At 36.1% G+C, this 26,481-nt stretch overlaps 1 protein-coding gene across 1 annotated transcript in view; it reads right to left on the reverse strand.

Annotated features, from left to right (window-relative positions):
* The window catches only part of HELB (DNA helicase B), a 43,847-nt gene extending 22,239 nt beyond the window's left edge, over positions 1–21,608 (reverse strand). Inside the window, exons 1-6 of the mRNA XM_074269712.1 lie at positions 21,325–21,608; positions 18,111–18,497; positions 17,124–17,296; positions 8,703–9,584; positions 6,339–6,522; positions 1,382–1,523 (exon numbers count right to left, since the gene is read on the reverse strand). Coding sequence (XP_074125813.1) covers positions 1,382–1,523; positions 6,339–6,522; positions 8,703–9,584; positions 17,124–17,296; positions 18,111–18,497; positions 21,325–21,502 — 1,946 coding nt within the window. The 5' untranslated portion in view covers positions 21,503–21,608. The remainder of the gene's footprint in view (positions 1–1,381; positions 1,524–6,338; positions 6,523–8,702; positions 9,585–17,123; positions 17,297–18,110; positions 18,498–21,324) is intronic.
* Positions 21,609–26,481: the final 4,873 nt, after the last annotated feature.

A 26,481-nucleotide genomic window follows, 5' to 3' on the forward strand; every position in this document is an offset into this window, starting at 1 on the left:
CATTACATATGGCCCTTAAGAGATTACCATAACTTTCTAGAGAGCAACTGAATGATAAGGTCTGAAACTGAAGTACAAACAGCTGAAAAGAAGCTTAGAAAGTACAGACAACCTTTTTTTTTAAAGGAACAAAACTAAGAAAAGGAGAGACATTGAATGACAGTGTGAGAGAATGGCAGGATGTGGTCAAGCTTTTTTTAAAGGATGGGGAAATTTGGACATGACTGAAAACATTAGGAAAAGTACCAGTAAATAGAGACTGAAGATTAGAAAGGTGCAATGTTGGAGAAGTCAGCAGGGGATGGAATGAAAAGTACATGTAGATGGGGGAAGCCTTGGCAAGTAGAAAAGGATGATTCTGTCACAGACAAGATTAGGGAATGCTAATGAGGGTTCAGGACACTGGGCTTAAATGGACTCAATCTTCTCAGTTAACTAAGGGGCAGGGTTCACAGCTAAAAGAGAAAAGTAAGGTGGGAGGGGAAGAGGAATGAGAAGGGAAAAGAAGATTTGGAAGAATGATGAGGTAATTCAAAAGGTGCTCCTGGGGAAAAAAAAAAAAAAAAAACTGACAGACTTTATATCACCTTCTACCAGTAGGAATTAACAATTTCACTACATCCCTACATCTAGCAGTCGCTTCTAATTTTTTTTTATTGTTGCAATGAATCATAAAGAATCCTTTTTCATTCCAAAAACTTTGATGAGCACATCTTCCTGGTCTTTGTGGGTTTATGGAGTTTTTTTTTTTTTTTTTTGGCAGGGGGTGAGGGGAAGAAAGAAGGAATGGAAACACTCACCTGAGATCAAAATAATCAGAAGGATCACTAAACAGTTATCACTATTTATATAGAAATTATATATGATCTTAAATTCTGCAGGAGATTCCATGTTAGAGAAAAGCCTTTCTTGTTTTTCTCTATACTGAGATAAATAAAAATGTTACTCGAAAAAAAAAAAGAGGGGGAGGCACAATCTTATATTATTTCTAACTATTTCTATTATTTCTAACTTTTAATCAACTAATTCCTTTTTATCTTCTAAATAGCTGTGATCTTAAGAGCAGAAAAAAAATACAGTATATTATTCAAAGGTTGCATTATAAGTTGTCAAAAAGTCCTTAATATTAAGGTGAAATCCAATCTACCTTAGTGCTGAAAAAAACTTAAGAGATCATCTAAAAATCTCAAAGTAAACATGTACATCTTTTATTTTTAGAACAAGTCAAAATGTTAAATCACTTCCCTTTTTATCCTCACTGTGACTGACACATTTATTAACTGATGATTAAATTATGTAGTAACTACAAATAAAAAAATGCCAAATGAAATATATGGTTATTGCCTTAACACCCTATGTCAGGGATGCACAGAACTCGTACCTTGATGCATTGTCCACAATAAGCTGAGATTCTGCTCTATGATTAGTTTTTAGCTCCACAGCACAGTTCCTTGATTTGAGAGTCTCAAATAGATCCATTAACAAGTTCCCAGGCTCAATGCTAGGTAATTGTCTGATATCACCTGAAAGAGAGAAAAAAAAAATTTAAAGACATTTTAATATTATGCATTGATATCTAGGTTCCTGAAACAGTTTATAAAAATTGGACTCTTGCCATAGAGTTATTTTTACTATTGAATAACACTGTAAATTTAGAAGAACATCCTCAAGAGGAAAATTGTGGTAAAAACAAAAACAAAAACAGAACTCTGTAAGTCTTTTAAAATCTTCTAAGAAAAATAAACTCCTCTAAATAGATCTTTGGTCTCATTACATCTTGTCTTCTCCAACAAAGTGCCCTCTCTACCATTTTCATTCTTTCAGAAATCTTCAGTCTTGTCCTCTCTACTGCCTACTTTCCTGTGTCCATAAACATGCTGTCCATACCATACTTCAAAAGGTCTTATTTGATTCTTCCATCCTCACTATTCTCCTGTAATTTTCCTCTCCTTGAGAAAGAGGAGGGAATAAGCATTTATGTAGCACCTACTATGTACCAGACCCTGCTTTCAAATATATGCCCTTTGATCCTCCAAACAATCCTGCAAAGTAGATACTATTATTATACCCATTTAACAATTGAGAAAATAGAAAAATAAAGGTTAAGTGATCTGACCAGGACACAAAGCTAGATAATACTATTTACTATATCACCAGCTGCACTTAAAGCCACTGCCTACCAATGCTTTTGCATCCTCTCTTCAACTCTCTTAATTTTCCAGAATCTGGCTTCTAATCTCAGCACTCAATGGAAATTAGAGCCTTCCTTCGGAGGTTCTCTTCCATTTATACAATATGTATATAAACATGTGTGTGGCCATGTAAATACATATGTAAATAAATACACATCATATGTATATACAGTTTCCCTCATTGAAATATGAACTCCTTCAAGGAAGACAAAGATCATTCTTTTGCCTATTTCTGGTATCCTGAAAACTTAACTCAGTTCCTGGGACCTAGTAAGCACTTATACTGTCCTCACTACTATTCACAGAGTAAATCTTTTTAGTATAACTGTAAATGTACTTTTAGGCTCAACTTTCCTTACAACCATACTTTTAACTTTTAAGACACTATATCTGTAACCAAAAAATAGTATGGTAATTACAAAATATTTATTCATCAAAGTAAATTTCTTACAGACAATAGATATAAACATAAGATTTATAAAAGTAAATCTAGTAGCATAGTTACCAAAGAGGATGAACTATCTTTTCCCTTCTCTTTTATTCCATTTCCATTAATCAACACATCTTATCCCACTCCCATAAATCTACATACCTTTCTATACCCCACCTTATCCTTTTCCCTCCCTCCTTATTTCTTTATTATTGTTCCCTATTTAACTCCATTCCTAATATAACTTTTCATAACTTACCCTCTTCCTCCCTTTCTAATGCCTCTGTGTTGGTTCTTCCTCTGCACACATGGCATACTCCTCATAGTGTAATTACTATTTTTACCCTTTCCTAGACAGTTTTGCTTTTTTTTAAAAAGTCAAATCATACTCAGTTCTATATCAATCTTTCTTTTGAACTATCCAATTACTGGTGCCAGTCTTAAAGATATGGTTTATATTTCCACGTAAAAATATAAGACAATTTGTCCTTATTGAGTACCTTGAAATTAATCTTTGATGTTAGCCATATGTAAATTTTAATAACAAAAAGGCACGAGATGTTCACAAGAGATTAAAAATGCTTCTGTAACCTCTGAGGAGTAGAAAGTTGATCTTTGCTGCTAGTGGGCATCAGGAGTTAAAATAAATATGGACTTTAAAGGCTGAATATCAAAAAATTACAAGCCTTTTAAAAAATTCAAAGGGATCTCAGAAGACGATCTAGTTCAATCAATCTGGACAAGAATTCTTTCAACTCTATTTCCAACAAGTGATAATCATCATCAAATATTTGCCTTAAGACATTTAGGAAAGGCTAATCTACCAATACTTCCTAATTTTACTTAGGGATAACTAATAGTTAAGAAGTTTTTCTTTTACCTCAAGTTGCAACTGTCATCCCTCATTCTGTGGCCAACCAAAGTCCACTCCCTCTCTTCTGTATGGCAAACATTCAAATACTTGAGAAAAGCTTTCTCCCTTCCTTTTTCCATCCCAGCTCCCCCAAGTGTTCCTCAGGCCAAATATCTCCAGTTCCTTCAAATATCCTCAAATAATATAAGGTTCAAGGCTTTTTCACCCCTTCATGGCCATCCTCTAGATGTTTTCCAGCTTTTTTTCTTCCCTGCTGAGTCAATTGGGATTAAGTGACTTGCCCAGGGTCACACAGCTAGGAAATGTTAAGTGTCTGAGGCCAGATTTGAATACGGGTCTTCCTTACTTCGGGGCTGATGCTCTATCCACTGTACCACCTAGGCGTCTTTTTTTTAAAATGAGTCATGCAGAACTGAACACAGTACTCCAGATGTGGCCTGATAATGACTACATCTAGTATAAATTGAAACAATTATTTTGTCTGGAGGTTATGCCTGTCCTTAAGATTCATTAGCCTTCTTATCTGCCAAACCATACTGACATACTTATATTGAGTACAGTTTATTTTTAAAAACAAAACAAAACCTAATTTGGTTTTTTTTTACAGATTAATTGCTTTCTCAACAGCACTCTCAGACAAGGAATCCATAGTGCTCTCTGAGAGACAAAAACACATACACAAACATATATACTCTGTGGGGAAAAAATGATTAGGGTTTCAGCTACTGGAAAGAGTACAAATAAAGAAATGATGCAACAGGTAATACAGCTGGAATTTAACTGTGGGGAAAAAAAAAAACAAACCAAAAAAAAAACCCCAGGACAGAATGAGCCAGACTTATCAGATTAACAAGTCTGAACTGAATTTTGAGCAGAAGTGATCAAGTAAGATCTGTTCACAAGGGAGGTTATTAAAATGGCAGTATCAAAGCTAACTAGAACAGGTAAGAAAAGAGGTAGAAAGACCATTTAGGTAGTTACTATAACTGTTTAGAGATGTTAACAATAAATGGCTTATGTGTGAATAAACAGAAGTGGAATCAAGACATAGAAGACATAGAAGTAGAATGAACAGATTTTGAAAAATGATTGAATATGAGAAGTGTGGAAAGTCAAATATCATTGCCAAACAGAAAAGTTAAAAGAAGGGAGCAATCTTGTGGGACAAACATTGAGTTCAGCTTTCGAATATATTTAATTTCAAATGTTGGTGAAACATTCAAGAGCAGAGGCTTATTTTAAGGTGCAGATCTAAGTCTCAGAAGACAAATCAGGTCTACAGAGACGAGGAGATGTATATTAGAATGTAAGCTTCTTAAGGGGATCATTTCCATTTTTGTGCATATTCAGCACACTTGGCCAAGTGATTAATGTGTTTTTTTATTCATTTACCAGTAGAAATGATTAATAGTTAAAAGCCATGGATACAAATAAGAATTTTAAGAAAGAAAACATGAAGAAAATTAAGATATGACATTAAGAATTACCAATAAAAGGATAATAAAACAGGACAAAAAAGAATAGATTAGATTAGAGGTAGGAACATCAGAAGTATGTTCTCAAAAGCCAAAAGAAGATGTGGCAAGAGCAGTGTTGTGGTCTATGAATAGGGCTCTGTTGCCCTCTATTGAAAGAAGCAGCAACAGAGGGCAAAAGCATACTTAAACTTTTCCTTCCCCTTTCCCTTTTACTCCTGCTCTCTAAACTGCCTTTCCCCTTCCAGCATGCTACATTATCTGAAGGAAGATCTAAAAACATGTGTTAGATTAGTTTTTGATTGTGATGGGACAGAGGTCTTTTGGCCTCCTTATCACATACAATAATCAAGTGCAAATTGGAGTCAGTAATTAAACTTGATTCCTCACTATCCAAAAGTCATTCCTGAGTTTCTGACTTAGAGAATGACTGGTTACCACAATAACTTATAAAAGTAAAAAGTGATTATTTTTTATTTTTCTAATTTCAGAATTTGAACTCTTAATTTTCTTATTATAAGGTTATTTTTTACTGCATTTTATAGTCCATGAATGCCTCATTGCATTTTAACTCAAATTGAATCACTTATGGTCCTAACTCAGGCCTAGTCTAGATCAGACTCAATCATACAACTGGCTAGAGAATAGTGTGGGAGACTAGTTATTTTCCAAATAATTCCCCAAGCCTAATTTCTTTAATTTAAAAATGTATATGTCAAATTGATAGAGCTAAATCAGGAACATAAAAGAAACACACCCCAGAAGATCTTGGAACAACATTAAAGAACTGAAATAACTGGAAGATCTCATTCATTCTTTCCACTCCTAGCTAAACCTAAAAAAATAATTTCACAGGCTTATATTTCAAGGCATGATAGAAGGGGATTAGATTCTGCTAGGTCTACTCATGGCAGTGACTCAATACAGAAGCCCAAGAAGGAAAAACTATTGATTCTCTGAGGCCCCCCAAAAGAAAAGAACTATAATTGTGTGATGCAGGTAAAGTGAAGTGCAGGGGTGGGTGGAAAACAGATTGTAAAAACAATTAAACAGAGAGATAATTCATATACTTTCCATGAGAAAATGAAATAGAAGCCTGGCTAGGGTTAGTTTTCTCCCTATAAAGTTTACCTAGGGAACTAATTTGGCCCCCACAATCTTCCTATTTAAGGAAGCTAGGGGATACCCTTTTCTTCTTTAACACAAACTACTCTCATTCATATAGTCACTGAACTGTTTTAATGAATCTAGATGTCACCTTAGACTTACTAACACTGTAGCTTTTGGGTAGGACACTATAAAGTTGCCAACTCACTAAACTACAACTCATTTAAAAGTTTATTTCAGACTAACCATTTTTAACTTACCAAGGACAATCAGTTTCACAAGTCTGGCATGTTTACGCAACAAATTTAAAACTGATCTGAAGATTGCAACACAAACTAAGCTTCCTTCATCCACAACAAGAACTCTGACTGAAGAAAATTTCCATGGAATTTTGTGCTCCAATTTCTGATTTGTTCTCTTCCATGAATAGAAGCTGTACTTTACCTACAAATAAAACATATAATAGCAAACTTAACACAAATTTAAAAATCATTTCTTACATAGCATGTCCATCTCAGATGGTCACAAAAAATAAGCAACCAGAAGGAAAGAGAATAGACATTCACAGCAATATTCATAAACCTAACATTTTTGACGGAGATGAGATATCTAGATCTAATTAATTCTCTCCAAGAAAGATTAACTGAATATGCTAAAAAAAAAAAAAAAATGTCTCCAGGTCAAGTCACAATGTCATGTCACTAGCTCCACAAGAATCAGATGATCTCAAGAGCTGGAAATCCCATCTACATCACCCCTGACAAGTGATCATCCAGAAGTCAACCAGTGAGAATAAAGAACCAACTATCAACTTCTCAAGAAGCCTATTCTACTTTGAGATTGCTCTAAATATAAGCAATTTTTTTTTCCCCTAAAACCAAGCTTCTCTGAAATATCTGCTAATCCCTCCTAGTTTTGCCCTTGCGGACAAGTCAAATAAATCTAATCTTTCTTTGCTCCTCCAAACATAGGCCCAACAAGGGCCCTTTAAATATTTGAAGATACTGTACCCCACTCTTCTATCAAGTTTTCTCTTCTCTCAGTTTCTTTAATTGATCTCCATAAGACATAAACTCAAGGCCCATTACTGTTCTCTGAACCCTCTAGCTTACCTATAATCCCCTTCCTACAACGTGGCAGGCACCACAGAGCAAAAAGCACAATCAAGTCAGATGTGGTCTTCCCTCTTATTACTTTGTATTCTGAAAACCATAAATCATCGATTATTTAAGTGTCAAAGTGCTAGCATTGTGCTTAGGTCAATATGCAACTTGCTTATGCTCTTCTCTCACCTGAATTACAAAATATCACTTAAAAAGGACCTCAGATCATCCAATCTAATCTATATCTTAACAAGAAATCTCTCCCATATCATCTTGCTACTTTGTGAAGACTTCTTTGCTTGGAGAACCAATTACCTAACTAGAAAACCAGACCACTTTACATTTGGATATACTCATTAGAAATTTTTTCCCTTCATCAGACTGATATTGCTTCTCTACAATGTTGACTACTGTTACTAATGCTGTCCTGCTGGTATTCAGTTTAGCAAGTAGAATTCCTCTAAATGACAATCCTTGATATAATTCTAGCAATATGCATGTTGTGGTCCCACTAAAGTCTTCCCTAAATTTAATTTCCCTCTTCTGATACCTGATTAAAGCTCATATAACATGGCTCCCACTCCTCTCCCATTTTCGATACACTTCATCTGAATGCAGCTAGGCAACATCCTTCCCAATGTGGCTCCCAGAACTAAACACTACTTGTCAGGGGTAAATTAAATCAAAGAATATGAACCACCAGCATTCTGGACACTATGCCTCTTTGAAGGCACCTGAAAATGATATTAAGGGGGTTTTGGCATTATATCATGTCATTGTTTCACCCTCAATTTGCTATCTAGTAAAAAAAAACACTCGGGTCTTTTCCACACTAACAATTGTTTAACTATGCTTCCACCCTCCTGTGGAGCAAATTTTTTTTTTAACTCAAGTGTAGAAATGGATATTTGCTCTTATTATAATTCATATTATTAGTCTGTTCATTTTTTTCCACTGAGGTAATTGGGGTTAAGTGCCTTGTCCAAGGTCAACATAGCTAGGAAGTGTTAAGTGTCTGAGGCCAGATTTGAACTCAGGTCCTCCTGACTTCAGGTGCTCTACCCACTGTGCCACCTTGCTATCCCCATCTTATTAGTTTTAACCTATAATTCTAGCCTATTAAAATTGTTTTAGATCCTGACTCTGTCAAGACATATTAGATATCCTCCCAACTTCAAATGTTCAGTCAAGAATTCCACTACCCAAGTTGCTAATAAAACTTGCCACTAAATATTTCTCTCAGATTGACCTGAAATACTCTCTTCCTATAACTAGCTAAACCCTACTTAATTTCCAAGGGCCGATTTTTAGCTTACTTTTCCCCAAAATATTTAACTTCCTCATCCTATAGTTTAGTTCAACCTTCTAAGTCTAATGTCTCTTCCAAATTTAGATTCCTGATTCTAATCTAAGAACACGATCTATTACCAAAAAATCCACCTGACCATCAACTGGAATAATTACTCGCTCTATTAGTGAGGCAATTTTCATATTGGTATAGAAAAGAAAAGACATTTTCACCTGATGTAATGTATAAGCAGCAAGGCAAGTCTTTTCTCTCAGTAAGCTAGCAGCTTTACCAGTGGGTGCTGTGAGTAATACTTCAACACACTTATTATAATTGCATTCACTTTGATGAACAAAGGTGTTCCATTCTTCTGGTGCATCTAGATCTTGCTCAAAGTCTTTACAAGCTTTCCAAACTTCTGTCTCTTCCATTTGCTCCACATATTTAAAGAGATGACTAACAATTGTGGTTTTTCCACAGCCACCTTTCCCGCTGACAACTGTCACTGCATTAGAACAAATCATTTCAAGGGCAGCCACCTGATCCTGATCCAGTTGTCCTTGGTTTGGCCTTTCAAAACCAATTTCATTTTCATCAGAATGAAAAACTTGGCTACTATTGCTCTGCATGTCCAAAACATGACCATCACTGTCTACTTTTTCTTCCTGAGGTTTACTGGTGTTCACTGCATCATCTCCTTCTCCATACTTAGATTTTCTGGTCTCCATAGATGCAAGAACTTCTTTCACATCCACTTTTAAATTCCATGATGGTGATATCATAAGGTCATGTATCAAATCAGCAACATCTCTTTCAGCTTCATAAAGATCACTGAGAAAGATACATTCTCTCTCATTTGTCACTATCCCATTGTCTTTTAGAAATTTCAGAGAAGACCAAACATCTTGAAATGATACCTTCCCAGACAACTTAGAAGTTAATTCACCTTCTTTAATATAAGTGTGTCCATATTCTCTACACATCTGTTTAAGTTTATTATACGTTATTAATGCATTCTTCTCCAAATTATTCATTTTTTGGAAAAGAAATTCACACTGACAAAATGCCAACCACGTTGCTTCACAGCCACTAAGCTTCAATTCTCTGTAGATTATCTTTAGGGAAAAAATACAAGCAGAACAAAAAATCTAAGTTCTTTTATAAAATATAACATAATAAAACCTATTTCTTTTCTTTATTAAAGCTTTTTATTTTCAAACATATGCATGTATAATTTTTCAGCACCAAGCTTTGCAAAACCTTGTGTTCCAAATTTTCCCCTCACTTCTCCCACCCCCTCTCCTAGATAGCAAATAATCCAATGTATGTTAAACATGTTAAAAATATGTTAAATCCAATATATGCATACGTATAAATAATATATGGATACGTATAAGTATCTTGCTGCACAAGAAAAATAAGATCAAAAAGGAAAAACTGAGAAAGAAAAAAATGCAAACAACAACAAAGACTGAAAATACTATGTTGTGATCCACCCTCAGTTCCCATAGTCCTCTCTTTGGGTATAGATGGTTCTCTTCATTTACAAAATCATTGGAACTGGCCTGAATCATCTCATTGTTGAAAAGAGCCACATCCATCAGAACTGAGCATTACGGAAGTGAATGTAAATTGTTAGCACTACTGTGTATCTACCCAGGTTACTTATACCTTCGGAAGCTAATAATTAATGTGCAACAAGAAAATGGTATTTACACACATATATTGTATCTAGGTTATATTGTAACGCATGTAAAATGTATGGGATTACCTGTCATCGGGGGGGAGGGAGTGGAGGGAGGGAGGGGATAATTTGGAAAAATGAATAAAAAAAAAAAAAAAAAAAAAAGAACTGAGCATCACATGAATACATAGAGTCTTGGAGAAACTTACATAAACTGATGCTTAGTGAAATAAGAAGAACCAGGAGATCTTTATACACTTCAACAAAGACACTGTATGAGGATGTATTCTGATGGAAGTGGATATCTTCAACAAAGAGAAGATCTAATTCAGATCCAATTGATCAATGATGGACAGAATCAGCTACACCCAGAGAAGGAACACTGGGAAATGAGTGTAAACTGTTTGCATTTTTGTTTTTCTTTCCAGATTACTTTTACCTTCTGAATCTAATTCTTCCTGTGCAACAAAAAAAATTCGGTTCTGCACACATATATTGTATCTAGGATATACTATAATATATTTAACATGTATAGGAATGCCTGCCATCTAGGGGAGGGGGTGGAGGGAAGGAGGGGAAAATTCGGAACAGAAGGGAGTGCAAGGGATAATGTTGTAAAAAATTACCCATGCATATGTACTGTCAGAAAAAAATGTTATAATTATAAAATTAATAAACATTTTCAAACAGTAATATATATAAAAAAAGAATTGAGCATCATATAATCTTGTCATGTGCAATGATTTCCTGCTTCTGCTCATTTCACTTTCTCTCTATGCCTCTCTAAAATCATCCTGCTGTTTATTATAAAATAATATTCCACAATATTCATATACCATAACTTATTCAGTCATTCTCCAATTAATGGGCATCCACTCAGTTTCCAGTTTCTTGTCACTACAAAAAGGGCTGCCACAAACATTTCTGCACATATGAGTCCTTTTCCCTCCTTTAAGATCTCTTTGGGATATAAACCTAATAGAAACACTGTTGGATCAAAGGGTATGCACAATTTGATAGCTCTTTGGTTCTCCAGAATAGTCGGATCAGTTCACAACTCCACTAACAATGTATTAGTGTTCCAGTTTTCCTATATCCCTTCCAACATTCATCTTTTCCTGTCAATTTGAGAGGTGTGGAATGGTGCCTCAGAGTTGTCTTAACTAGCATTTCTCTGATCAAAAGTGTTTTAAAGCATCTTTTCATATGACTGACTAGAAATGGTTTCAATTTCTTCATCTGAAAATTGTTCATATCCTTTGATCATTTATCAATTGGAGAACAGCTTGAATTCTTATACATTTGAATCAATTCTCTATATATTTTAGAAATGAGTCCTTTATCAGAACCCTTGAATATAAAAATGTTTTCCCAGAAATCTATTTCTTTCTAAACATTTACAGGTCATATCATGGAACATTACATCATTTATACTAATTTTAACAAAAGAAAACTCATCAAAAACATCACTTTTTTTTTTAAACATGTTTTATATATATATTTAAGAGGCTCCTAAATCTGAGGCAAGTCTAACTCAGATCAGTGAAGGTTCAGGCTCAGAATCAAAATGAAATCAGATACTCAAAAAACCATAAAAACAACAAAAAAGGTTATTTAATAAAAGCCAGAAAGGACCTGGCTCAAACTTATTTGGGTGCAGCTCTCCTATCTCCACATCTGTCATAGTAATAAGCATCAGCTTAGAAGCATGATCAAGACTCAGGGACTAAAAATTCCTCATCTATTGAGTTTTTGTACTTAGGCACCAAGAATGTATAGCAACAGTTGGAGTTAAGTCTTTTGATCAAATCAAGTGTTAAGAAAGGATTTTTGCCTTTTAGGGGAAAATTAGCAGATGTTGGATCTACCAAACAAACAATCCCATAACAATTACATTATGGAGTATTAGTAGAAGGAAGGGTGTGTCCTTCAAATCTTTAAATCTTATGATGATGATATTGTTGCCATTAAGAAGAAATAGAATAAGCTGGAATAACAGCCACATAAGAGACAGCACAAGAGGGGGCAAAGGAAAAGACAAAAGAATGAGTTATCTGGTTAAAAAAAAAAAATACCTTATTCTCTTATGCCTACAATTAGCCTATAATTCATATCCAGTACCAGTTCAAAGGAACAAACATTGTTTGGTTTACAAAGCCTCCTTTGTAAAATTTATTTTATCAATATAAAAATAAATGATACATATATTCCAACATGTTTGATGGAAAACTTAGCCTTATTTAGGCAAACTCTTTTTTTTCATTTTTAAAAAATGGATTAGTTTTTCGGTGATTTAAAATTATAAATTCTTCGGTTTTAAAGATGGAAAAGAACTTTAAAGAACATCTAATACAACCCTCTAAAAACACCTATGCAAGAGCAACAAAAGAGAGACAGGGATTAGAATGAGTAAGGCAAGCCAGCTGACCATGACCACCAATCATCACCACTACCCTCCATCCCCTATTCCTGGACTCTTTGCTCAAGAACCATATTGCCTTACCCTATTAAATGTTAAATCAATGTGACTGAGATAGAATTTTTGGTGTTAGAAAATCATTTAAGTATATATAGAAAAAGTTAGATATGGGGAACTGCATATATAAATTCAGCAACAAAAAAACAATGAAGACTAAAAAAATAGGTTAGATGGAATCAGAATAAGGCTTCTAAGTTTGTATTTGTATTGTAACTTTTCCCCAATATTTTAACCATATTACATTATAACTGGTTTCCTTTGCAATTCTCTGCATTTTACTTCATGTATTTTTCTTAGAACGATTCTTGGTTTACAACCTAGATTTTATCATTAAGTCCTCACTCTCTTGAACAACTCCCCTATTCAATCAATGCAAGCTCTCATTACCTAACAGCTGACTACAATAACCTTCTGACTGGTCTTTCTACCTCGTCTCCCCCCAATCTGTCCATTTTCTATTCAATTATCAAATTATCCTATCATACAGGTTTGACCACATCATCCTTCTAGTCATTCAACTCCAGTGGCTCCCTATTATCTGTCTAAAAGATCAAAAATATGATATCCTTTTGAGATGTCTTTAAGTCCTTCATAATCTCGTCCCTTCCTGCTCTTTTGCTCCTCATTTCCACCTCCTCCTGGCTTCCCTAGCTCTACACTAAGCCTCATCTTTTACAAGAAACCTTTCCAAGTACCCCTCAAATCTTACTGCTTTCCTGAGATTACCCCTGATTTATCCTGTAAAGATCTTGTTTGTACATGAGTGCTTGCATGTTGCTCCTCCAATACATTGTGACCTTCCTTAAGAGGGATAAACACTCTTTTGCCTTTCTCTATACCCCTAGAGTTTAGCATAGTGTCTGGTACAGGGCAGGTTCTTAGTAAATGCTTCCACTAACTAGGAAAGGTTCCATTAGACTTCACAAGAGTGCCAAAAGGTCTATGACCATACAAAAAATAAGAATCCCTGTACTACCAGGTTTTCAGCTGAGGAATGATGTGACCAGTCCAGTAAATTAGAGCTTATTTTTGCAGCAACTTAAAGAGAAAGGCAACAAATAAGATCAGTCAATCAATTCTCACCTTCCTTGACTGGTTATTCATCCATGTTGTGCCTATGCATTATGAGTGGTCCCCAAGACTGTCCTGGACTCCCTTCACTTTTCTTTCTATATGTAAGTCTCTCACTTTGATGATAATTCTTCCAAGCAGTAAGGCCTACATCCTCACTATCATCCTCAACTCCTTTCTCCTTCACCTTATATATCCATTCTATCGTCAAATCTCACTATTTCTACCTTCACAGTATCTCCCCTAAATATTTCCTTGTCTCCATTCATGTAGCCGCCATAGTGTTTCAAATCCTTATCATTTCTTACTCAGACTACAGCAACAACCTTTTGTTGTCTCCCTACTCCAGTCCATGCTCCACTCCAGTTGTCAAATTAATCTTCCTGACCATGTCATTCTTCTACTCAATAAGCTCTACTGGCTCTTTTATACCAAGGTCAAATATAGATTCCTGTCATTCAAAGCTCTTCAAAACATGGCTTTTCTTTGATCATAGGGTTGTTTTTGTTTTTTTTACATCTTATTCCCCTCTAAATATTCTTATTATCCCGCTACAATAATAGATTACACTTATATGTCAATTTAAAGTTTGAAAAATACCACAAAATCTTGTTTTACAATGTTATTATTGTCAATCAGCAAATATTTATTAAATAGCTACTAGGAGTTAAGCACTGTGGTGAGTACTGGAAATAAAAACATGAGGAATGAAACAATCACTTCTCAACAGAAGCTTACTTTTGAAGAGGGGAGACAAGGACATACATATATATTTATACAACATGCAAAATAAAGAATACAAATAAACATAAAATAATTTACTTCAAAATAAATTGGGAAAGAAAGCACTACTGGTGGGAGAATAGAGGGATTATGAGGTGAAAAAGGAAGGGGAATTCAAAAAGTTATGTTGCTTAGAGGCCTCTAGAAAGAAGACAGAAATTGTATAAGGAAAAGAAGTGCCTTCTGAAAAAAGAGATTTGTCTAAGGTCTCTAGGTCTTTACAGCTGAGGATCCACTCTTTTCTTTATATCAATTGCCTCATCTTATCAAAATAAAGACTATTAATTCCTACAATTATGGTCTACAATCCCACTTATCCCTTAGACCTCTCTGTTCTCTCACCCTCTGGATTTACTCATCTTGCTATCTCTTGCTCCTAGCAATTCTTCTTCTCTCCATATTCTTCTTCCCAAATTATATTTCCGCAAAAACAAAAATTGATCTAATTAAAAGAGATAAGGAAGGGCATTATATCCTGCTAAAGGGAAGCATCAATAGTGAAGCAGTATCAATATTAAACATGTATGCACCAAGTGGTGCAGCATCTAAATTCTTAAAAGAGAAATTAAGAGAGCTGCAAGAGGAAATAGATAGCAAAACTATAATAGCGGGAGATCTCAACCTTGCACTCTCAGAATTAGATAAATCAAACCACAAAATAAATAAGAAAGAAGTCAAAGAGGTAAATAGAATACTAGAAAAGTTTGATATGATAGATCTTTGGCGAAAGCTAAATGGAGACAGAAAGGAATATACTTTCTTCTCAGCAGTTCATGGAACCTATACAAAAATTGATCATATACTAGGGCATAAAAACCTCAAAATCAAATGCAGTAAGGCAGAAATAGTAAATGCATCCTTTTCAGACCATAATGCAATCAAAATAACATTTAATAAAAAGCCAGGGGAAAATAGACCAAAAAATAATTGGAAACTAAATAATCTTATACTAAAGAATGATTGGGTAAAACAGCAAATCATAGACATAATTAATAACTTCACCCAAGAAAATGACAATAATGAGACATCATACCAAAATGTGTGGGATACAGCCAAAGCAGTAATTAGGGGAAGTTTTATATCTCTACAGGCCTACCTGCATAAAATAGAGAAAGAGAGGGCCAACGAATTGGGTTTACAACTAAAATTGCTAGAAAAGGAACAAATTAAAAACCCCCAGACAAACACAAAACTTGAAATTCAAAAAATAAAAGGTGAGATTAATAAAATTGAAAGTAAAAAAACTATTGAATTAATTAATAAAACTAAGAGTTGGTTTTATGAAAAAACCAACAAAATAGACAAACCCTTAGTAAACCTGATTAAAAAAAGGAAAGAGAAAAAGCAAATTGATAGTCTTAAAAATGAAAAGGGTGAACTCACCACTAATGAAGAGGAAATTAGAACAATAGTTAGAAGCTACTTTGCTCAACTTTATGCCGATAAATTCGATAACTTAAATGAAATGGAAGAATACCTTCAAAAATATAGCTTGCCCAGATTAACAGAGGAAGAAGTAAGTAGTCTAAATAGTCCCATCTCAGAAAAAGAAATAGACCAAGCTATTAACCAACTTCCTAAGAAAAAGTCCCCAGGACCAGATGGATTTACAGGTGAATTCTACCAAACATTTAAAGAACAACTAACTCCAATGCTATGTAAACTATTTGAAAAAATAGGGATTGAAGGAGTCCTACCAAATTCCTTCTATGACCAAATTATATTTCCCCCTCCCTTTTTTCTCACTTACATTCCTACACAAAATTAATTTTTTAGTTTAGTTTACCTTAAAAAAAAAAAATCACAAGAGAATATTATTGGGACTAATCAAACATGACTGCAGAATGTATCATTTTAAAACTAATAATCTACAAATGTTGCATGGACATGGAATATTACAATCGCCAGAGAATTTAAAATGAGTATCACATAAAGGGTGATGGAAAAGGGCATAATGGTTGTGAAGAGATTGCAACATTTAAATAATGAGCAACTTCAAAAAAGAAAATCAGAGAAATTTGTGATTGAGAAAGAAGGCATCTTGATACAGTGGCAGAGTACTGGACTTGGAAGTCAGGAAAAATTAAATAAATTCAAAGTCTACCTGAGTAACTTGCTACTTATGCAACCCTAGCCAAGTCCGGCACATAGCACAGTTCTGTGGCACACACTTAAATGTTTTTTGACTAAATACTTTTTGATTTAAACACTTTCTACCTCAATGTATTCATCTGTAAAATTAACATAACAATAGCATACATATCACAGCATTATAAGAGAATAAAATAAGAATATAATTAAAGTACATTAAAAACTTTATGGTATTATACAAACACAATTATTATTGTTATTCACAAAAGTTATGTCATCAGAATTCCAGCGTGGTAGGTTATATCTTGTTGGAAAGATTTTGAATATGGTCCAAGTGAGAGATAAGGTATCCTCTCTGAGGAACAATCTAGTAAAATAGAGGGAGGTTGGTAGACTGGCTATTAAGGGATTCCTATATTAGTCATATCAATTCTAGAAACAAGAAACAAATGTTTGGAGCTCTTTACACAACACTGACAAATCTTAGCCCAATTTTGACAAAGATCACAGAAATCAGTCCAGCATCAAAGTTTATATCCTACTTACTCTACTAAAGCCAAGTTTCCATGGACATGTATTTAGAATTTTTTCCAGGTCTCTGAATAAGCTCTTAGGATGTTCTAGGTTCAGAAGATTGTGAAAATGGCGGGGCAGAAGGATTGGAATGAATTCCATTATTCTTGGAAACTTCAAAGCTCTCATTACAATTTTTAAAGCAACTATAGGAGACCAAAAGAAATGAAACCAGTTAAAGACAAAGTAAAGCAAGAGTTTTACAATTTTCTACAATGGACATCATTTGTACAAAAAAACCCCAAATAAACAAAAACATAGTAAGTCAAAGCATTATTTTATACTGCTGAATGAAGTAATCAAAATTAAGGAGAAAATTGCTAAATGTAACAGTGGATTTATACTAGTCAATGACAAGTCATATTGTTCACCTTTTGGTCATCTGAAAATTCCAAGTTTTCATTCTGTACATAAAATACATTGCATTTTTCTAAAGCAGAAATTTATTTTTTGGTTTTCCCTTTCTACTCTCCCGATGATATAATTGACTGACACCCAAATGCAATTAATTCAATTAAAAGACTCAAAAGATTCAAACACAATTTCTATTAGATTTGGGTATTTAACTCCACAAAGATAAAAACTTGCATCTAAAAATTCATTTAAATACATATATGACTTTCAATCATCTACTTAGGCTGCTGAATAGTCTTTTTTACTTATTTCCAGATCTCATATATTTGATGATACGAAATGGTTTTTGGTAATGAAGTTTTACTGTAATGAGTTTATATTTATATTTAACTATATTCATTTTTCTATTGAAATTTATTTTCTCTTTTCCCATAATAGGACTCTCCCACACCAAACAGACTCCCCTCTCCCTCCCATAAACTTATACATATGCTGTGCTTCCAAAAGGAACGACATATTTTAGATTATGTTAATAAAGCCTGAGACATTATAGTCCTCAATTGCAATAATGGCCCGACTTGAATCTGATTTTAAATTTACACTTACTTGGATTTTTATTCAGCACATTTTGATTTTTTTCCTGTGAAGAATTTTCATTTGTTCTCCGTGAAAATTCTTTTTGTTGTTCTTCAAAATCTTCGAGTGCTTCTTGAAGATTTGCAAAGCTTAAGTTGTGAAAACTTGATCTTTTATATACCCACTTTAAAAAGTCTGATCTAAAATTTTCTGGAAATTCACATTCCTTAAGAAAAAGTGCACAAATATCTCTTTGACTGGATAAATCTGTCTGTAAAAAGTAAGATGGCAATCCAAGGGTAAAGTACTGGGATCTCACAGATTTTACTTTTACTTTAACTTTCCACCAAGGACCAATCAATGGAAACCGTCCAAACACTCGAACCTTCTTTGTGGTATTTTCATCTTCAATTATAACTTTTAAAATAACACAAACATAAGTATTATTATCAGCTAATTTAGGACTTTCTTCAAATAATGTTTTTTTTTTAATTGACTATAAATTTCAATGTATTGAACTTTAAGGTTCAGGGAATTATATGCAAAAACAGAACAAAATATAAAATTAGTCACTGATTTTTTTTTTATCAGATATTTATTCTCCTGTATTCAACCTTTCCAACAAATAAACAATCTTTAAAAAACAGCTTTTCATAGGAAAATGAGAAACCATATGCATAAAGGCAGAATAAATATAAAATGCAATTCACAGGATTATGGTTTTAGATTTGGAAAGAACACCCTTATTTTACAGATTAGGAAATGGACCCAGTAACTTGGCCCCTTGCCCAAGAACATTCAGGGAAGTAGAGACAGAAACGATTCAAATCCAAATTCGTTAACTCCATTACATTTTCCACTAGACCATAAATTAAGAATTCTTCAGGTCTAAATCCATAATGTTTTAACTACAGTTCATTTTACAAATGAGAAAACAAGGATCAGTCACATTAATCAATTATTCCCAAAGCAACTTGTCTCCTTATTTCCCTATTTCTTCTTTGAAAACTCAGAACCAAATTAGGAGTCACAAATTTTGTGGCTGCCACCTCGGCAACTCTCTTAGCTTATCTCTATTCTCAAATCACAACTACCCCAGATCCTCATCAGATTTTAAATCAGCAGATTTTAACTGCTTTCTCATTGGTTCCCTCATACTGTAACAGTTTTTTCTTCTCTCCAATCCATTGTCAAACAACTGGTGAAATTATCCAAAAGAATCATGTCCAATCAAGTCAGTCCTTTGCTCAAAAAACTTGAGAATAGATATTCATTAACATGGTAGAAAATAGCAATTTTTGTTCAATTCGCATATACTTATTCTCAAGGGTTTCTTTCTTTTTGAATCATTTTTCATTTGGCATTTTTTGGGCAAAAATACCATAGTATGTATTTCCTTCTCTACCTCATTTTGCAGATTGAGGAGGCAAGCTTTTAAATGACTTACACTGCTAGTGTCTGAAGCTGAATTTGAACTCATTTTCCCAATTCCAGGCTCAGCATTTAAACTATATACTTGCCCATTCTAAGAGTACTCATTATTTTCTGCCACTGAAGCTAAACTTCTTGAGGACAGAGACATTTTCTTTTTATCTTTCCATCCTCAGGGGCTAGCACAGTAATTGGCATATACATGTCCTCGAATTAATATTTGTTGATTAACTGATGCTTGTTTTGCTTTAAAGCCAGAGTCCAAACTCTGAAATTCACACCTAAGTCCTCATTTCTCACTGCACCAAACTGACCCAAGTGTCCTTAGTTAAGGGCCAAATTACTTACACTTCTCTGAGTCCATTTCCTCATCAGTAGATGAGGGGATTAAGTAAAAGTTTCTTTCCAACTTCACAGGGATCCATTCAGATACACCAATAAATATTGTTTCATTTCCATTCCTTTATAATCCAATCAGAAAGCAGATAAACTTAAGAATGAATGGATGGCTGAGAGAATGAAAAGCATGTCAAATAGCAAGAATCTGCCTATTATAGCACTAGGGCCAGGAAAAAAGGGAGACATTTCCAGCCCTCCAGAAGTTTACATCCCAATGAAAATAAAACAAACACAGAAAATCTCTAAAGTCCCTGAGCAATACCTTTACGCAGGTCTAAGACTTTGGGACATCCTGACAGACCTTTACGCAGGTCTAAGGGAAAGGTGGCCTGGGAAAGGAGCGTTTTCAAGATGAATAGAAGTAAAAATCCATAGAGCAAACAAGGGACAAGTCCTTTCTAGAAGTATTTTTGGCCATCTCCTCAATGAATTTTTTATACTCTAGCAGTCATCTTCATTCCCGCCCCCCACTTGGACCACTGGCTTTTCCAGCCCTGATAGGACAAGTTTCTTTTTCTTTGCCTAAGACCAGGCCTCTTCTTGAATAGTGTTGTCTTTGTCCACTTCTCTATATTTACTTGGCTTGTGACTTATTTTTTTGTGTTTGCCATTTTTTTAAAATAGGATTTTACTTTTCCAAATACATGCAAAGAGTTCAACATTCACCTTTGCAAAACCTGTTCCAAATTTGTCCTTCCCTCCTCCCTCCAAAGACAGCAAGCAATCTGAAATGGGTTAAATTACTAATGACTTCAAGGAGCCTACACTTCAATAAACAGAAATGCTTAAACCTGCAAAAGATTTTTGGGAGGCCCTTTCAATGGGAACGTGGGTTTGGGAAGGGGGGGGAAAATCTATCCCTGACGTCATCATGAGAAGCCAGCGGGCTGCCACGGCCAAGTCCCAGGTACAACACCTCCTCACCCGCTCGCGGTCCCGGACTCCCCGCTCTCACAGGTGAGTTTCCGCCCACTTTGCCCGGAACCAGGCCTCCATTTGGGCCCACTTTGAGCACGCTCCCCCTGTTCTGTGTGTGCCTTTGTGTTCTATTTACTAAGCGCATACCGCAAAAGCGTGCCGTGCCGAGTCTTTCCGTGGTGCTGTTTGCGCCTATTTCACACAAACGCGGGCGCTCACTAGCACAGGGATGCTTAGCCCGTTTCTCAGACAGGAAAAGTGAGACGGAGAGACAGAATTCACAGTTTCCCGGCTCCGGAGCCGAAGGGACGTCGGGAGACGCGCATTCGGGACCCTCTTGTTTCACAGAGGAGGACACTGCGGCCCAGAACGGAGCGTGTTCGTTTAGAGGCACTGCCCACAGCTAAGTATCAGAACTGAGCTCGGCGGTTCCGGACTCGGCGCTCTATCCCCGCCGCCCCCCGCCCTTCAAGCTCGGGTCTCCGGTCTGTTTTACCCCATTGGCGCGCGGGGAGGCCGCCCGACCTCAGCCCTTCCGCGTACAGCTCCTCCGCGTCCACAAAGAACGGCTCCTCTTCCTCCTCGTCCAGCCCCATCTCCTCCTCCTCGTCTTCGTACGTTAGCGGGGTTTTGTCCGGCAACAAGCGGCCCTGCAGCAGTAACCGGTCCCCCATCCTCGGGGTAGCGAAAGCGCAGCGAGCGATACACCCCCAGCCTTTGGCGCCTGAACCAAAATAGATGCGGCGCGCACCTAGACGCAGAGTCGTCTGGCCAATCAACGAGGGCGCCGAGCCTCTCAGCCAATCAGAGAGCGCACATTGGCCACGCCCTCTTCTGGAGAGTAAGCGGGACTGAGTGGGATTCTGAGGGAGACTCGGGACTGGGCGCTCGGAGTCTCTAGGATCACGTGGCCTGTGCTTTCAGCTTCTCAGAAGAGCCCTCCCGCTGTGGTTCTTCAACCTTCAGGCACCGCCCTGCGGGGGGATCCCCGGGAAATGGGGAGGCGGGAAGAGTGTAGGCAAGAGGCTCCGCCCCAAATAGGGAGTCGGGGGGCGTGGCAACCTTAGATAGAGTTTCACACTGGGGAAACAAGTGAAACTATCCTTACCCTCAGTGAGCTAAGTGGGAAGTGCAGACTAGTGTTCGCTCGCGGGCTTAGACCGAAATGGGAAGGTAGAGTTGGGGAGGAAAAAGAGGGAGGAATGAAGAAAAGGAGAATGCGAAGAGAAGGGGGGGGACAAAGAAGAAAAGGCAGGAAGAAGAGGAGTAAAGAATGGGGAGGGGAGAAGAGAAGGAAGGGCAGAAAAAAAGAGAAAAGAAAAGGGAGAAAGGGAAAAGGGAAAAAAGCGGGGAAATGAGAAGAGAAGGAAGGGGAGAAATACGGGGAGGGGAGAAAAGGGAGAGTAAAAAGAAGCAGTGTTGGGAGAGAAAAAGATGGAAAGTGGGAAAAAGGAAATAAGAAGATGAAAAAGCAGGAAGGAGTAAAGAAAGGAGAGAAGAGGAAGGGAATAATGGAGAAAAAAGAGAGAGGAAGAGAAGAAAAGGAAATGTGAGTAAAAAGAAGGGAGAAGAAAGAAAAGGAGAGGAAGAGAAAACTTGAAAAGGTAGAGAATAAAGAAGAAAGGAAAAGGGGGAGAAAAGAGAAAGGGAAGGAAATGGTGGAGATAGGAGGGGAGGGAGGAAAAGAAAGGGGTGGAGATGGTGTCCCACGTTTATGAGGGGAATGTTTTGTTATGATTGTTCAGCCTGTGTCCGTTTAATTAATTCAATAACTTTATGTTCAACAAAAGCATAGAGGGTCAGTAGAGTGAGTGGGCCAATCCAGGATTAGACATTAATTGTGAGGAAAACATTCTCCACCCTAGTCTTTAGTTTATTGCCCAAGACTTCATAATCTTTGGTAATACATTTTAAATTCTGTAAAGGGCTAGAACTGAGCAAATGCACTTGGATAATGGAGCATGTGAGACTAATTGCCAATTGGATAATTCTCTATTGATGTTTGAAGGATAACCCTCCCCAACTATTCAGTGCTAGCTCGATTGGTGGGTGTGGACAAAGAAGGGGGAGGGACTTGTGTGGGTGGAGTAGGAGAGGAGATTAAGGAATTCTCCTGGCTGTGGAGAAAGAGGAAGGAGGTATGGAGATTGCTAGATCAAATCCCCTGACTGGGGCCGTAAAAGTCCAAGAATAAAGACTTTTGGTGATCCTGACTCCAACTGATTTCTGGGAAGACAGAGTTCCAGCAAAGTTCCTTCTGAAAGGCTGAGAGAAAGCCAGGCTCAGAAATTCAAGTCTCCCTAGTCACATACTGGTTGTGTGACTCTGGGCAATCCACTTAATCTCTCAGTACCCCAGGCTACTCTATAAAACAATAAAATGCACCAAAGTTGCAGTATTACATTGGTAGAAGTTCCTTGAATCAGCGAAATTAATTGTGTCCAATTCCTCAAATTAAGTCTTGGTATACCTTGGTATTTGTTAATGTCCGTGTGAAGGCACTCACAACAAAGGATTGTGAGAACTATTTTACTTGCTGTGGTTGATTACACAACCTCCCCTCTAATGGGTTTCATTTGGGAGCTTGTGAATTATAGTTTTAGAAGTGCAAACATACCTGCAAGATTAAATGAGTTAGATCAGAGATGGTGGTGGCCCTTGCTAGGCTCAATTTACTGTAGGCTGGTAGTGGAGTGGCTTGTCTCAATAATATGCCCTCCTTCCCCGCATAGATAACCTGTAAAAATATATTCCCTACAACAAGTCTTTGCATCTGAAGCTTCAAAAACAGAAAGAACTGTCTTTATTTTTAAGGATGTTAAGCAGGGTTAGAAAGCCCTCTTTTTTTTCTCAGAGAACATCCCATGAGAATATATAGTTCATTATGCTTTTTTGGATTTGTACATTTTCAAAATCTATCCAGATTTAAGGAAAAGCACCAAAAAACTGGTTATCTTCTTTTCCTGAAAATACCCTTAATGCAGATAGTTCTTTCTTCTTGTGTCCTTTATTTTTAATTTGTGTATTTATAATGGTCAAAATTACTTAGTCGATCAAAGTCATTATTTCTGTCACTCTATACAAAGTTATCTTGATTCTGTTCACTTCACATCTTCATCATGCATGAAATGTGAAGATGTTATCTGACCCAATAAATTTAAGCATAATCCTGGCGGGGAAGGATTTTCAATGAATTGCCAGACTTTCAGGATTTTATTGCAAAAAAAAGACCTGAACTTAAAAGAAAATTTGATATGTAAGATCCAAGAGAAATATAAGGTACATATCAGACTAATTACAAGGGACTCAGTAAGGACAAACTATTTTTATTTTACATGTGAAAATGTAAGCCATATGTCTAAGACTGTCATTAGTAATTGGATAATTTGAAAGAAAGTTCCCTGTTTTGCATAACTTCCCATGTGGTTTCTCTTAATTGTGGATGAGGATAAGAGAGAACCTAGAACTCAAAAAATCTTAAAAACAAATGTAAAAATTTTTTGGTTTGAATGTAACTGGAAAAAAATAAGAAAGGAAGAATAAGATAGACATATTTGGTAGAGCTAAGTGGGATTCTAAAAAGCAAAATTGTAGAAAAGGTAAAAGGAGTAATTATATTATTCTATGAGGTGCAAGAGGAAGAAGTGACATAGAGGAAATAGATAGGGGAGGACTGAAAGCCTACTCATTGGAAATGATTTAAAGAGGGTACAATAGGGTACACCATGCCTACACACCCACATCTAGAAAGGCATAACAGTCTTCCAGATTTATAAATAAGAAAGGAAGGCACAGAAGGATGGGTAGATTAAAGAGAGTGGGATAGGGTATGTAGATTAATGGGAATGAGATAAAGAGGGAGGAAAAGGAGAGGAGAGAAGATGAGATCTCAGTGGGAGGTGGGTCAAGTTAAGTAATAACAAAGTAAGATAGTGGGTTTAGAAGTAAAGGAGAGGAGTCTGCAGAGACAGGAAATAAATAGGGATAAATAGGAAATAAAATACAATAATAATTATAAGGAGTAAAATTTATTAGAAAAAAGCAGGAATAATAATCATTGATCTCAAAGTTAAAGCTAAAATAGATTTAATCAAAAGAAAAATATAAAAACTACACTACATATATCAAACATATTAATATTGTTTTAGACTAAAATAACTAGAATGTATGATGTTGGAATACTGTTGTGGGATAAGAATTTACATGTGTTAAATTATAGATATCGTATGTGTGTGTGTGTATATATATATATATATATATATATACTGAGGCAAGACAGAGACTGGTTTTTAATCTTTTAATCTGGAGAGTTTTAGGGTAACCAAATCATTCTGCCCCAGAGGGACTGAAGCAGGAAACTTATATAGGGTTTTAGCTAAACCAGCTAAAGAAGCCCAGAAGGCAAAGGCAGATTGGGCTGGGCAGGACAGGACAGGATGAGGACACTGGATGGGCAGACAAGACATAATTCCAGTAAAGCAATATAACTTAACTATGACAGGATAGAGATTAAGATAAGAAAGTTCTTTGGAGGAGACATTGAGGAAAAGGGCAATATACAAATGGGGAAATTATCTGAGATAATGCACCTGAGTTTATGACTATGCATGTAAAGTGGTCAGAACTTCAAGGTTTTTTTCTTTATCAATTCTCCCAGTCTTAATGGCAAGAAAGGGAGAGGGGGAGAGGGGTGGCCAAAATAATTTTATTCAGGGCATAACAATCTGTTATGCTAACAATTGTAGCTTCTTAGGGAACATGGGGGGAAGGGCAGAAAAAAGAATAAAGTAAAAAGGGCTCAGCAGAGAACAAAAGAAATTCTACAAGGACATAAAGAAGAACTCTGAACACAAAGTGTAGTATTTTTACATAAGTGTGGTGGAAATAGAAATTTATTGTTTCACATTTTAAATCCTCTCATACTCTGCTATATACATAGCAATTTTTTCTTTTGTGTTTGTTTTACATATATTTCTTAAAGATCTTATCTTCATCCAGAGAATAAAGCTAAATATCAGAGAATTTCATGAAACATCTGTTCTCATTTCAACTGTTCCTACTTCTGTGGTTCCAGCTTTCACAGACCAGGCTTTTACCTATTTTGTTCCACCATCGCCACTACCCATAACCCTCACCCCCCCAAAAAAAAAAGGCTAAAAAAGTGTTTTGTTAGCTCCTGCCTGTTAGGTGATGTTAGTGTTTAAGTTTTCTTGGTTACTTTGATGAAGCTTTTAAGTACTTTGATCTGTGCTTGATCAAGTAATTATGTAATTATGGGAATTGTGAGAGAAACTTTTTTGCATTGTTTACACCTAGCCCTGGGTAGCTAGAAAAATGGATCACCTGCAGAAAGCCCCTGCTCCTTGGTGGTCAAGCACATAAGCAGCCAACATCCAGATGAGACAGCTGCCCCAGCAATTCCAGACGAGGGCTGACTCTACTCAGGTTTTCCCCCTCTCCCTTTTTCTTCTTAAGGCCATGATTCAGGCATGTGTTGGCATTTTCTCACTGACATTCTTGGCCTCTTCTCTTTTCAGACAATTGTTAGCAATGCCACTTGGGACACCCTTCTCAGATAGTTTTCCCTGGAGGAACTGAAGTGGGAAGGAATTGTTTCCTTTACTATTTCCTTTTGATGTGTGATCCCTTTCAG

This window comes from Sminthopsis crassicaudata, chromosome 5 (assembly GCF_048593235.1).
Source record: "Sminthopsis crassicaudata isolate SCR6 chromosome 5, ASM4859323v1, whole genome shotgun sequence".
In the NCBI taxonomy this organism is placed as follows: Eukaryota; Metazoa; Chordata; class Mammalia; order Dasyuromorphia; family Dasyuridae; genus Sminthopsis; species Sminthopsis crassicaudata.